At 43.7% G+C, this 14,993-nt stretch overlaps 1 protein-coding gene across 3 annotated transcripts in view; it reads right to left on the reverse strand.

Moving 5' to 3' along the window:
• Nucleotides 1-11,982, reverse strand: part of ppargc1a (peroxisome proliferator-activated receptor gamma, coactivator 1 alpha) — a 185,244-nt gene extending 173,262 nt beyond the window's left edge. For all 3 annotated transcript variants that reach the window (XM_086014432.1, XM_086014465.1, XM_086014422.1), the window contains exon 1: nt 11,746-11,982. In XM_086014432.1, the coding sequence (XP_085870558.1) occupies nt 11,746-11,814 (69 nt within the window). In that variant the 5' untranslated portion in view covers nt 11,815-11,982. The remainder of the gene's footprint in view (nt 1-11,745) is intronic.
• Between the last annotated feature and the right edge of the window lie 3,011 nt (nt 11,983-14,993).

Below are 14,993 nucleotides of genomic sequence, written 5' to 3' on the forward strand. Positions count from 1 at the left end.
GCTGTTAAAGGTTTATTGGCGAGCGACTGTTTTCCCACCTTTAATTAATGGAGAAGCACGCTGGTGTAGTGTGTTCCGGTAAAATGTTTGCTTTAGAAATCCTCCCCACAGATCTTTATGTGCTCTTATTTTTGTTGTTCCAGCCAGTAGAGAAGACGGCGGACGAAGGCTGGGCCGCGGCCGCCGCCACATTCGATTGCTGCCTCGGGTGAGGAGCTCAGACGTCTGGGTGAGGCATTCCGGGCACATCCAAACGGGAAAAGGCCTCGGGTCAGGCAGACATGGCGGGAACGCCTCACTAGAGTTGAGGAAGGTGGCCGGAGCGCATTTCTTCATCGAAAAGTGGTTTTCCAGCCTGAGAAGTCGACAAATGCTAAAGTCGCGTATTTGATGCAGGTGCAACCAACAAGTCGCTTTTCATGTGAGTTTGAGCCGTTTGTACACAATTTAAATGTGTTCTGTTAGACTGGCCTCATAATAAAGTGGAAAAGCAGCTCTGTGGTTGCCTGGGTAACCATGGATCACAAGCCATAACACTTTACAACTGTGAGAGGAGCGTGTTTTGGTGGCATGAAGAATGGAGGACAATGCCTGAACCATTGATAACAGTGTTCCATTAAATCCCATTTAATCAATCATTCCCGCGATCACTGTTCATCTTGTTGTTTGTCACCCCTTTTTTTTTCCTAGTGGGGGTGCGCTGACAGGCAGCAGTGGTATCATTTATTGTCTTGTTTACGGCAAACACGGGAGGTTAATGTTCTTTTTTTGGCCGACGGCTTGTGCTTAAGGAATCAATTTGACTGGACAGCCTTACAAATTGCATAAAGAGACAAAGTTGTCCTTGGAGTGCGTCACGATTGATTGATGGCTCGACGGACTCGCGCCGTAAATCCTGTGAGGTGCCAGGGAGACAAATCAGTGGCACTATTTGCTTATACCGCTCTTATCTGCGCCGCTTGCACACTAAACGCCGTGCCGGTCCAATCCATTCAAAACAAAAGCAAACTCTCTCGCACACAAGAGTGATGATTGAACACTTTATATGTAAATTTGACGGGAGATTTGAACGGCAGTACGTTATAGAATTAAAAAGCTACGTGGCGCTGTGGTCAACTTTTGTTTCCCCTTTGCTTCACAGCTCTGCCGCCATTCCCCTTGTCAGGAGGGAGGGCTAGTGCTAAGAAAAGGCCAGTCTTCCCTGGGGGAGGCCACATCACCGTTTGTTCCAGGACAAGAAAAAGCACTAGCAGTGTATTTTTAACGACACTGGCCACCAACAAGGCTTCGCCATCATCATCAGGAGGCAGGAAGGAATAACGAGTCTCGGCATGTTTGTATCCTTCAAAAAGTCAAGTCATATAATCTTGCTCAGACACACATGCAGTCAGATATTAGTCACACTGTATTCAGTCTCTGTACTAGTGTTAGTTAGCTGTACTAAAATATTTACAATCCAATTGTTAAACTGCCTTGGCCACCAGGGGGCTGTATAATACGGTAATGCAGAGAAAAACAAAGGATAGTTTCATTATTACTGTGACCCAGTAATATTAGTCTTTTTTTCTGAGGATAAAGAATCTATGCTGGGAGTATTATGATATTGCCCATCTACATGCGTTGGTCACTACATTTGTGTTCAGTTAGCCAATGCTTAACTCATTCACTGCCACTGACGAATTTACTTGTCTTTTCAAATGTATTTCATATATTTTAAAATATTACACGCAATGTATATGGCTAGTAAAAATCGAATTCCCCCGCCCCCAAAAAATTTAAATAAAGGAAAAAGAAGTGCGAAATTACAGTTTGAAAGGCACAAAAGTCTTTGAAAGAGTAACATTGAGAACCAAAGTGATAGAAATGAGTATGTTGTATTTTCATATCAGCATGTATTTATTTTTTGTTGTTAAAATTACAGTTTAAAAAGTCCATGTCGTCGATGCAATTGTTGTTTTTCCCGAAAATCTTTTCAATCCAAATGTAGACTCTTTCCTCTCCCTTTAAACTTGTCAAGTCGTTGCAGTCCAAGTCAAGTCTCAAGTTTGAAGTCAAGTCAAATCTGACTCCAGTCAAGTCATGTGACCATGGCGAATGCTCAAGCTAGCTAGCTCTCGCATCCAACTCCTGACAACAAAGAGTTAGCCAGCGTGCCGAAAGACGAAGCCAATGAAAGTCAGGTCGTCCTGGCTGACGATGCAACACCGCCGCTAACAAGGGATGTCTTTTTTTCCCTCTAACAATTAAAGAGCAGGGGGGGGGGCGCTTATTGATTTCCAATGGCATTCTCTCAAGTGAGTCCTGGGGTAAGGTGACCACGTCTGCGCTCCACGTGATAAAAACCTCGCCAGTCATCAGGTAGGGAGGACACCGTGACCCCTCGACTCGAAGTGGCTGGGGGAGGAAAGGACCTTATTGATTGGAATTGGCTCCCTTCCAATCTCCATGCCAAAGCAACAGGTTGTCCATTTTCCATTACAGCCGATCAGCAGCCTGAATGAAGACTATGTTCAGTTGTTCACACATTTTATTTTCCCACATACATGACATGTGTCTGATTTTTCCATTTCAGTGTGAACAGTACAATTCCGATCTGTTCAGATCTGGCCCAGGCCTCGTTCATATGTGGATGACACATCATCAAAAGGCAATTAACGTCACAATTGCTGGACAAAATAAACAAATACTGTGTTTGTGGAATAAAAGTGAATCCACCCGTTTTTAGCCATCTCTGGGGGCGGCCATTTTGTCACTTCTGTCGACTGAAAATGACATCACAACTACTCTAAGTGCTCAGGTAAAGGCCAATCACGGCTGACCTGTTTTCTGAAGCTCAGCCATGGTTGGTCAATACCTGCCCCTGAGCAACTGTGATGTCATTTTCAGTCGACGAAGTCTCAAAATGACCGCCCCTAGAAATGGCTACAAAAAAATGGTTGTATTTTGCTGCTTAACTAATTTTCCACAAAAGCAATATTAATCAGAATGCCGTGTTTCAACTAGTGGGCCTGCTGTGAACATATTCTTGAAAAAAAATTATTTGGGTTGCAGTGGGCCTGCATAGAACAAAAAAAATGTTTGGATTGATTTCCGCTTTGATAAGGACTTCAAAATTCTTCAAATTGCCACAAATGTGCCACAAGTGGCATCCTTCTGTAAATACTACGCCACACGATGTCGTGTTTTGTGCACATGCGTGCCACTTCACGGACGCATTGCATTCACATTACGAGTCACGTTTGTTTTCCTTACATCAACGACTACATAGTGTAAGAAGATCGGATGGGACAAAAAAAATCTGAATCGGGCATCATGCCCCGCAGTGTGAACGTAGCAAAGGAAAAGAGCAAACATGGGCGTGAAGAGCATTTCCTGCGTGTTTCAAACAAATCCAAATGAATGAGGGTGTCCATGTTTTGGCGCCGTTTCAGCGTCACCATACAGAAAAGCAGTCGCCTCCATTGAAATGGAAGAAGAGCAAATGCCAAATTGCACGCATGTTAAGCAGCCCCTCGCCCGTTTCGGGATGGGTGGGGGTTCATGCGTCGTTTAATTATTCTCAGGCCAAGAGCGTGGGCCTTTGGCTTGTTTACCACAAACAGCTTATGATTGCTTTGTAATTATCTTGCACAAAAATGTAGAATTTCCCAGCAAGCCCCACGACCGCTCTCTGCTCATTCCTTTTTCTGTCCTTTCAAAAAGGCATTCATCCCCGAGCCCCCGTGTTCGGCTTCTATTTCGGGGAGGTGGACATAACGCGACGAGATGACGGGTTAATGAAGCTCGACCACAAATGGGCCTTGTTGTGGCACGGCGATCATCAGTCGAGCTTTTGGGAGTGTAACCTTCACCCAAAGAGCGCAACGTTTCCCCTCTGTGAGGCTTAATGAGACATTAGCCACACTAACAAATGGCGGACCAGCACGTGAAAGTGACTTTCCAGGTAAAGGCCCTTAGCCGCGTCGTAATCAGTCCCCGAGTGCAGCTAAAAGACGGAAAACGGCACAGAGTCTCCTTCTCAGCAGCTTGCCGGCGGCTTTTATGGGGGGCCGCGCCGGGCCCATCCGGCAGCATGTTACATCTTAATATGCCTCAAATAGAACACATAATCTGCTTTTGTTGTCAGCTAGTGGGCCGTGACGCACACAATGGAGCCCGTTTTAGCTGTTGCATGGAGCGCGGCGATACTGACGCTACGCCGCACGGGCGTCACGCTTGGAATTTACACCAGGAAAGCTGGAATGATTGGGTTTCAGGGCTCCCCCTGCAGCCATCAAGTGGAATTGACTGGTAAGCCAATAGGCAAGGCAAGGCAACTGCGTTTATATAAAACATTTCATACTCAAGGCCACTACACGTGCTTGCCGCAACCGAAACAACAACACCTAACAGCATTTACAAACAGAATAGCTGAACGCATTCGCAAAGACAACCAAATTTGCGTATTGAAATTACTAAAAGAATGTTCATTGACAACATTTAAACAACATTTACTCACAAAAGATTGAAAGACATTTAAAAGCCAAGGAAAGATTTAAACTAAAAGACCATAGAGTGAAATTGATCTTAGAAATGCTTAAAAGACCTCAAAGTGGAGGTCAACCTTTTGACTGTCAGTCATCAAATGCATCGCGCTTTTGATTAGCACCCAACGCGTGCTATCACGTCAAACCGCAACACAGCACAGATTGTAACTGTCTGGTGACAAAATGGCTGCCCACTGAAATGGCTAAAAAGGGGTGCATTTTGGTGCTTAACTCATATTGCACAAACGCAATATTAATCAGATTGCCGTGTTTCAACTAGTGGGCCTGCTGGGAACATATTCTTGAAAAAAATATGTTTCGGTAGATTTCCCCTTTAATCAAAGGTAGTAGGGGTAAAAATGATTTAAAAGCATTTATATTTGGGCCTGACTTCACTCCTGTTGGCAACCATTTTCCATTTGTGTGCAGCATAACAGCTAAATGCCACTTCACCATGTTTACTTTGAAACCTGGGCTCCATTTATTGACCTGAGTCTGCAGACTGGGATCCAGTGTAAAATGCATAAGTAAACAAAAATGTCATATGTTTGAGAACAACTGGCCTACATCACGTGTCCCAAATAACAGATGATAAGTTCCAAAAGAAACACACAAATTGACTTACTTGTATTTGCGGATTTTAGCAACCCATGAATAGGCAGGGGATTGCTGTGTGATCAAACCCTAAAAAAAATGCCGCCTTGTTCTATTGAGAAACAATTGAAGAGCAATAAAGACACCCAGAGACGATAGCAGACGGATAGAAAGGACAAAGCAGACGAGCCAGGGTCTTCAGGAGCCCTCGCCGGGCCTCCCAGCTCAATTAGCTCAACTCTTTGCCATTGTTGTTTTGTTTGCTTTTTTTTGCTGAGGGAGACAATCATCAACACCACACTGGCCGCACTGTTGGCGAGCCGGCGGATGAGTCAGTGCGCTCATCACATGCTGATTTGCACTTGACGTGGGTGGGCCGTCTGTATGAGAGGAGCCCCGCGGCGCTCTGCGCGGCACCTGAACCAATTAAGAGGCCGAAACTTCACTTTGACTCGAGTCAGGAAAGAAACTAGACGTTGGAGGAGAATGAAACTATCATGAAAGTTTGACCCCGCGCACCGCCCACATTTGACGGCTTTCGTGCTGCTCATGCGCCAAGCATGGCCGCGTCAGACCGGGGCGCATTTGGGCGGCGTCCATTTCCTGGAAGTCGGTTCTGTTCAATTTCGGGCACGGATCCTTGAGACGTTTTTCACGCAGCCTGTTACGCAAGACGCGTCCAACCATTTTTATGTCAGTGAGTGAAATTAATTAATTATAATCTTTTCATGATTATCAGTATCTTTCTTTGCCGATTGGCAAAGATGGTTGAACTGAAATTTCACATGAACCTGATGCACGTGGCGTCCATTTTGACTAAGAGACCAAATATGGTTCCATGCGCATGAGCTTTATTTTACGCACCGTCTCCTCAGACACTTGAAAGAAAGACTTGGAATTCGGAGCACTTTAACAGCCCTGATCCAAAATGTATGCACTTTTCAAATCTTCCGAATGCCAGTTTGGAGCATTCGGAAGAACTCCCCGCACCCGTGGGAACTTTGAACTAAGCCACTCCAGCTTCCGTCAAACGTCGAGAGCATTTGAGCCCAAACGGCGGCTGTAGGTGGGCTGCTTGCAAAATGGAGAGCATAAATCATTGACACTAGCCACCCCCCACCCCCCAGGGCCGCGCTTTTAGGATGTCCTGGAGGAGGAAAGGGGGAAGAGATGGGATGCACGCACGTGTCTCAAAGGCGAGCGGGAAAAAGGAGCACTCAATGAAGGCGGGGGCAAAATAAAATGAAATTGCTTTACCAGCAGCAAGTCAATGCCAACATTTATTTCAACAAGCAATAAGGATAAGTTGACGGAAAAACAAGTATGCCACATCATTAACCCCCCCCAGTGACCTACAGACGCAGACCTCCTGTTTCCCTATCAGCAACCACACAACACTCGAATACTAATATATCGTATATCTATTCCTATGACTGCCGCGTACTCAATAGGAAATGGAAATTGAAAGGACGAGGTGCTAATGGTGACGATGGAGACAAAATGAAGCAATGCGGGTCAGTAATGGGGATTTGTTTTGGGGTTTTTTTTCTCCATTCTGGCAGGCGTCCATTTTGGTGCAGCCGGCAGGCGTCAGGTGGGTGGGGGTTCAGGAAAGCAATTAATCTGCTGCAGAGGTAATCAAAAGGAACACCTTGGCAGGGGGTGGGGGAGTCAAAGGCTGGGGGGTTGGTGGGGGGGGGGGGGGGGATGTTATTGGGGTGGCGGATGCGATGCGATAGCTTCAGAGGCGCCATCAAAAAGGGCCGCCGCTGATAACGCTTCATTGTGCCATTCAAAGTTTTGCCGGAGTACTTTTACCTCCCGGTGAGAAGGCGAGGATGCTTCACGCTGCCGCCGCCGCCGCCGCCGCCTTTCATCTCGAGATTCCGCCAGGGATCAACAGATTGTCGAGTGGCGAGGAAGAAGGAGCTTTTTCTTTTGCCTCCCCACACATAATCACAAGCAAACGGGAAGTGGATGCAAGAAAGCCTCTGCATTTTTTTCATTCAGCGTCACAGCGCTTCATCCTCGGCGACCTCTTGAGTGAACTGGGCCTGCTCCAGCGCCAAATAGACCACAAATTGAAATTGCAATCACTATATAATGGCGCCTTGAGACACAAGTGACCCCGCCTTAAAAGTTTCTGCAAATTACAATTTTTTTTTTTTTGCTTCGACTTGGAAGCAAAAAGCTGTTTAATGCCACTCGCATCTTAAGTTCACTCTAGAACATAAAATGAAAATTGCATGTTTTATAGCAGGGTTGCCCATTACGCCGACCGGTCGATCGCCAGCCTAGCATCCGTCCTCACTCCTGTATTGCTACGTTCATGCTACGTTCACACCAACTGCGTTGGGAGCGTTTCTGGGGGTGCGTTTCAATTGGAGTCAATGTAGTTCGCGCGGGCGGGCGCCGTTGCGTGCGGGGTGGCGCCAATGATGCATTTGAAGCATTGGGACGCGGAGCGAAGCACCGGAAATCCGCCCAATCGCTCCACTAGTCAGCATTCTACGTCGCACACAGTCACACAGTTTACTCGACGGCTTTTTTTTTTTTTTTTAACAGTTCTTGAACTTTACCAAGACAGCAATATTGTGAGCATTAGCATAGTGTGCATAAAAGTTGACTTGTTTTATATGCGCCGAATAGAGCGAATGGGCGGATTGTTGTTGCTGCAAATCTGCTTGAGGCTGGCTATCAGCAGCTACTGTCCCCACAATGCGTCCCTGGCTGATTCCATTCAGTGCAAGTTATCAGAGTAAGGTAATTACAAAACTTTTTTTGTTGTTGTATTGTGCTATATAAGTTGATGCAGTCATGCAAGGTACACCAGCATATACGGTACGTATAAAAATGATTCTCAATATATTTATAGATAATGTGTTTTGCATTTTTAGAAGGTGGCAGATCATTTTGACTCGGTCATGTCATAAGTAGCTGAAAAGTAGCTCGGTCTGGCTGAAAAAGTGCAGGCACCCCTGTTTTATAGTCAAAACAATTAAACAAATGTCTTATTAAAAAGTCAGTTTAGCTTAATGCTAACAAACAATGCAAAACACCATAGACGTGTTAACAGTTAGCATCGACAGTCGTGGTTTTGAGCAAAGGATATTTGAATATATAAGGTGGTGTTATATTAAAAATAATATAACAATACTAGCAGGCAAATATTCTTAATACTAATACTTAATACTAGTATTACGACAATGTTTTGTTGTAGTAGTAAGAGAAGAAGTATTCTTCGTTTATGGCTGCATGACTGCCTTATACGCCCTCTCCCAGTGGCCAAGGAGTAGCACACTAAATTGGACTGCAGCATTGAGTCATGTTGCATAAACTGTTCAATTCTTTCCATTCTATTCAGTTATGTTGTTACTCTTTTATTTTTATAAAGTACAATATTATAGAATGTTATTTTCCCTTATTACAACATCAACACACATCTAATAGCATTTCCATTCAGCTCAGTGGGGGGAAATTATTTGAGGTATGAGTGTTTTCACTCTAGGGATTAAACTTGTATCTCAAGGTTTCACTGTTGTTCTTGCTGGTGCTTATTTCTTCAGATGCTCCAGCGCTGAAAGTTTTTTTTTTTTTTCCATTGACAGCAAGTAACAGCGCCGACGTCGATATGTTGCAGCCAGACGGCAAGCAGGTCAGCGGTGACGAAATGTCGGCACTTCCACAAAGTCTCCATTAGATAATTATCCATCCGTATCTCTGCAATATGTCGCTGGCTACGGTGCTCATTAAAGCATGGCATGGCGTTCAGCAGGCATACGGTACACTTGTTGATGACCAAGGAAAAAAGTAAGACAGAAAAAAAAAAAGCTCCTTGGGGGCGAGCGTGGACTGAAGCCATGAAGCAAAGTTTGCCGATGGCGCAGTAGATAAGGCGGCCACCCAAATGTCGTTCTTCTTATCTGTGCTGCCAGCCATCTTGAAGGCAGTCAACGCACACACACACACAAGCGCAAATCGATGGCCGCTCCACCGAGTGCCAGCACGAGCCGACCTAACGAATAGAACAGATGCAGAAAGCAGGCCAAGCAAAAATAAGATCAACTTTGTGGAGTGCCACGCATTACACTCGACTGCTTATTTACCTCCCAAATGCAATTAGCGACAATCATATAATTGAAACTTAGTTTTCCAATACATTTAGATGGCTGGTTTTATACATTTACACAATTTTTTTAACAATTTTGTATTTTTGACATATACATATATATATATATATATATATATATATACATATATGTACACACATATATACAGTTATATATATATAATATTCTGTCTCATATTTTTATACTTCTTTATGTTTGGGATCATTTTGAGGATTCCTGTGCCGCTCCCATTAACAAATTTCTATTGACAATATCAGGATAACGATCATTTTGCACACAAAAAATTGCAAATTTCCATACAGTTTTATCTGTAGTGTCACCCTACCTTGAGAGAGTCCTATAGGTACCCACATTTCTGGCAAAGTAAATTGTTTCATTGTTTATCAACTTAACTCTAATAAAAAAGTATGTGCTGAAACTTTCAGAACCATGGACAGCAGCCCTCAAGAAAGAAAGAGAGAGGCTGATGCTAATTAGGCATCGTGCACTCCCGCTTTGCCCACAAAGTGAAGGCGTGCGCCCCAAAAAGTGCTCACAGGCCCAGACACAGGCACACAAAGTCCACAGTCGTTCATGTCTGTGTGTGTGACTGAATAATGCAGCGCCTTTTTAGCCGGCACTCAAGCATGAGTGGCTGATGTGGCCACAAGGAAGGCCTCTGTCAACATTTGCCTTTCCTTGCTTCCTATTTATTTATTTACCCACCCAGCTGGATTTGGGGACGGAGAGAGAGGAGGGGCGTCTTTAGCGGGTGAGGGTGAACAACATAGTCGCCCAGGACGTGATGACCTGCTTTCACAAGAAGGCAACTGGACACAATACGTCAATTGAATTCAATCATACATCAACCAAAAAGTAAAAAAAAAAAAAAAAAAACATCCCAATTGTTTTCGCATACGGAGAGTTAACTTGGCATAATTAACTTGAGGTTCATTGGCATTCAAAATTAGCGATTAAATGTGATTTCGGGATGGCGTTGTGTTGATGTTGATAGCAACTATGTAATGACAATAAAAATTGTGATAAGGCAAGCCAAACTGTCGAAAAGACAAGTCAAGATATCCGTCACACCGGCACAAGGGCGAACTTCAAAATCAAAGCCTACTAAAGCTAATGTTTGGGAAGTTTTAATTTGGATGTTAGTTTTTGCGTTGGCAACGTGTTACGTGATGAATATGTTTGCAGCTTCCTTGACATCTTCTCATCCGTCTACATGACGGCGCACACGCTAATTAAATTGTTACTGGAGGCAGAAAAAATATCCTCTATCTTATTTTTTTTTGGAGGTATCCTGAATTAATGAAAGAGTTGTATGAGTATCACTAAGTGTATATATATATATATATATATATATATATATATATATATACACACACACAACACAAAGGTAGTATTGTATATATGTATATTTATATATTTGTATAAATATTATGTCTTGTAATGGGGTTTTTTTTAGCTATCAGCTGTGTCGTTGCCGTGTTGACCGACTACAGGTATATATCAGTAGCTCTGGTTGGATTCCTCAGATGTTGCATTTGTACAAATGATAAGGTTATTGTTCAGTGTACTATGCAAAGTTTACCAAAACACAGTTCTGTTATCGTGCTGTGGCTTGGCTAATTTTAAAGTCATTTCAAGAGTGGAATTAAAGCACTTTAGGGGGGTACAATGTAAAATTCAAAATATATCCAGAGGATTTTGAGAAACAGTAAACAGCATGCTTGAAGTGGCTTTTTGCAGACACCAGCAGCACAGCAGCATTTCAATTAAAATATATATATATATATTTGTTGTGTGAGTGTAAGCCAAAAGACAGAATGCGTGCAACAAGTAGTTCACAATAATCCGACATTTGCATGCTTGCTTTTGTTTGCTAAATAGTTGCCACATTATATTAAGACACCCACTAAGTGCCACTTTAATCCTCTTTCATGTTGTGATTAAAAAAATAGTGCAAGCCCCCTAAAACCACGGGAGATTTGCTGGACTAACAAACAACATTTAACACTCTAAAACATTAAATAGACATTTTGTCTGAAAATGCTAAGTCGCTGCTTTGGCATATTGCATCAGCATGAGTCATTTATGCACAAATGAGAACTTGACAATCAAAAAGGAGTTGAAAGTGAAAACTGGCAACCAACAAGTTGTACTCACATGAGCCAACATGGCAACCTGACCCATGTTCACGTCGCCCAAGATTCCTCTTTGGTCACTGCATTTTAAATATTATTCCATCGTTCCACTAAGCACGCATTGAAATGCTGGTGTATTTTATTAAGGAGAGATGAATGGATTAAAACATTTGCATACCTGGAGTTAATGAAGAAGATGATTAGCTCAGGTGTGTCTCATAACAAAACATCTTTGGGGTTTTTGGGGGTGGAGGGGTTGTTTTCTTTTGAACAATTGTCAAGCTTTTAGAGCTTACACCCCATCAACAGATATATTCACATGTGTGTAAGAGAAGGTGGCATCATGCCGGGGTGTCCTACCTGCTCGCAGCGACTCTCCCACGTGAGGCTGACCGGCTCGTCGTCGCTCCCTCGGCCACGGGCGTCCATTGCTCGCCAACTACGTCAGGGTGCGCGATTGCGCGATCCTCGAGCTGGGATTCCGGTCGACACCGCTGCGACGCGATGGATTCTTCCAGCCGGCCTGTCTCGCTTCCAACAAGCGGGCGGCTCGCGCGGAAGAGAGCGGCGAGCTCTGCCGGCTTCCTCTGTCACATGGCGTGCACCCCACCCCCCCCCACCCCTTCCTACTTAACAAATAAAATAAAATAAAATAAAATAAAATAAAATAAAATAAAATAAAATAAAATAAAATAATAAATCACCCGGATGGATAAAACGGTTTCAAAAACCTTTTTTTTTTTTTTTTTGGATAACTGTTTTTAAATTTCCTTGCTTAGCATGCTTTAGTTACCTGAAAATTACAAATATAAAACTGAAAATAATTCGAAAAAAATTACGCATAGTGAATTTCTTTGTTTCTGTGCGTAGCATGCTTTAGTTACCTGAAAATTACAATTGTAAAACTGAAAATAATTCAATAAAACTTACGCAGTGATTAACGTATTAAACTGTGGTATTAATAAACATTTTTTGCAAGTTCATAGATTCTGCATGTTGAAATATTGTTGGTACAATTATTGTTCATGCTTCTGATTGGCTAAAATTGCCTTGTGTCTCGGGGATACAGCGCCACCTGTTGTTCAAGTATGCACTTGTGTACAATGATGGCGATGTTTTAGCCTGGATTTTGCGGCAAAATTTCATTTGCGCAATCCAATGCTACCTTGACATCCGAGTGCCCCAATTTATGAGGTTTTTTTTAGTTACGAGCCATTGCTATGTGATGCGAGCCAACACTTAAATTACAAGCGAGATCCAAATCCACTCAAGTGAATTGGAATAAAAAAGCACAGCTGATGCAATTTCAGACATCTATTGAACAGGACAGTCAAATATACACAAATGCAAAATGAACACACTAGCAAGGAGCATGAAGAAAACACTAACACTGAACACTTGGTAAACAGCCAATGCGATCTGGAGCCCTCCTGTAGCTTGGCCACACCCCTTAAAGAAAAAACACGAGAGACCACTGCGTGTGTGTGTGCAATTTTTCACTCACTTACACTTTGTAGAATCAATTCTTTACACTCTTTTTTTTGTATTATTTTACTGCAGTTTTTAGTGCTGTCAAGAGATTAAAAAATTGAGAGATTAATTATAGTCTGTAATTAATTAATCTAATTCATCTATTTCTAATCTCACTTGAAAATTCCTGTGAAAAACCCCAAAGCTTCCCATTCTCTGTCTGGATGTATATATGTATTTTTAGTGGATATCTTTTTTTCAATTACCCAGTCATTGCCACCTTTAGGAGTCAGCCAAGTCCCAGGTTTCTGTTTTCATGACGATCAGTGAGTTGAAGTTCCAATCACCATTAATAAAGTGTCACGTCACACCCAAATAAGTGTGGTTGCGAGTTGAGGTCCTGTGATCTGTGCTTATAGCAATACATGTGTCCGAATCCCCCGCCAAATCGTCAAGTTTGCATTTCTTTTCACCGTCATACATCTTGCTGATTTTAGTCATCACTGCAGTCCTGCAAGGTGGTTTGTATGACGGGTCCTGGACGATGTTTGCAACACCTCAATTCATTCCTTCGGCCTGCAGTTCATCACTACTCGCTTTGCAAGAACATCCGTCAGTCGTAAACTTGCTCATACGCGGGCTCTGCTTGAGCTAAGTTTGGCGAAGAGCTTTGCAATGGCTCGCTACATTAGCTCTTCATTGCTATCATTAGCTGTGGCTTTAGTCGCGGCTGGTTACTTTGCATTTATGTGGTAGGCTTGAACTGCTGATTTGGTAAGCAGACTCCTTCTTACAAAGAAGGCATATCACTCTGCCTTTATCAAAAGTGCCGTCAGGGCGTTTTTTTAATTACCATTCATCGGACCAACAACTCTCACATGCGCCTCCATTTTCACGTCTTCTCTCTGCTCCTGAACTTGCCCTCTCACCTACAATAGGAGTCTATCAGGTTATCCCAAATGACAGTCAATCAGTGTCCACTTCAGGGTGACCATTAAGACGCAACGTCTGTAAGTATATATGTTGACAAGAAGGGGCGTGGTGGCCATTGGGAATTTCTGGAAAATTTCTGAACTTTCAATGGTCAATTCTGGCCATCATGGCCGCCAGCAGCCGTCCGCCGCCCCCACTGTCAATTCTGCTTTTAACTGACTGAGTAATGAATTGCTCAACAATGAGAGCACAACAGTCAGAAAGAAAGAACAAAAGAAAGAAAGATCTTTGTTCACAATAATCTGTCATTGTATCCACTCAAATTTGATGTATCAAAAGTACTAGTGGCATCGGTACTCTGTGTAGGTGAATACTATACATGCTATAGTGTACTATAAAGTATATACGGTCCGCCGTGATGGTCCTGTTGTGGCAGCGGAAGAAAAGTAAGCATCACCTTATCCGCCGTGGTGAAATGTTATCTTTCCCGCGCTGTAGAGATTAATTTAAAGATAGCCGAGTGGTGTCATACGCTTTCGCAGCGCGTCGAGGGAGGGCCAAGGTGGCGAGAGTACGACACGGCTCAGCTCATTTGATACATGCATCTTGTGTTTCCTCTCTCCGAGCTGTCTCGTTTTCTGCCCGGCCACGCGTGAAAGCTTCTCACTGAATCAAATCAGCAGCCCCAGACACTTTGGTGACAATACGCAGTTGCGTTGCTGAGGCAATGATGCTCGTGTGATGAGGCAAACGGGGTGAAAGTTCACAGCAGACTGCACGGGAATAAATGAGGTCCAATCGCTCGGGCCTCGAGCCACGGCGCCATTCCCGGACGCCACTTTGCCGTCTATCAAGGCTAACCCGGGCTTCGTGCGCGCCCGCGACGCTCGGCGCGGCGGAGATGCGGCTGTTGTCGACGGCATGGTGGAATTGTTCCCTCGCACCCTTGCCAGAGGGGCTATTACTTCAAATTAGCATACAAATTCAAACCGGGACAGATGGATTTGTCACATTCCCGTCGCCATCTTCCCCAAAAGATTGGCTGCGCTGTGCACGGCAAGATGGGCGATAAGACACCTGGCCTGGGCTATGGTGTTGAGAAAAAAAAAAAAAAAAGAAAGAAAAGAAAAGCCCAAGGAGGCAGAGGAGGAATAGTGGGTGGGTGGACGGACTTCCCAGAACGCTGAGGTGTGCTGCAATAAAAG

The sequence above is a fragment of the Filicampus tigris genome, chromosome 2 (genome assembly GCF_054856515.1).
Source record: "Filicampus tigris isolate MCC_2025a chromosome 2, RoL_Ftig_1.0, whole genome shotgun sequence".
In the NCBI taxonomy this organism is placed as follows: domain Eukaryota; kingdom Metazoa; phylum Chordata; class Actinopteri; order Syngnathiformes; family Syngnathidae; genus Filicampus; species Filicampus tigris.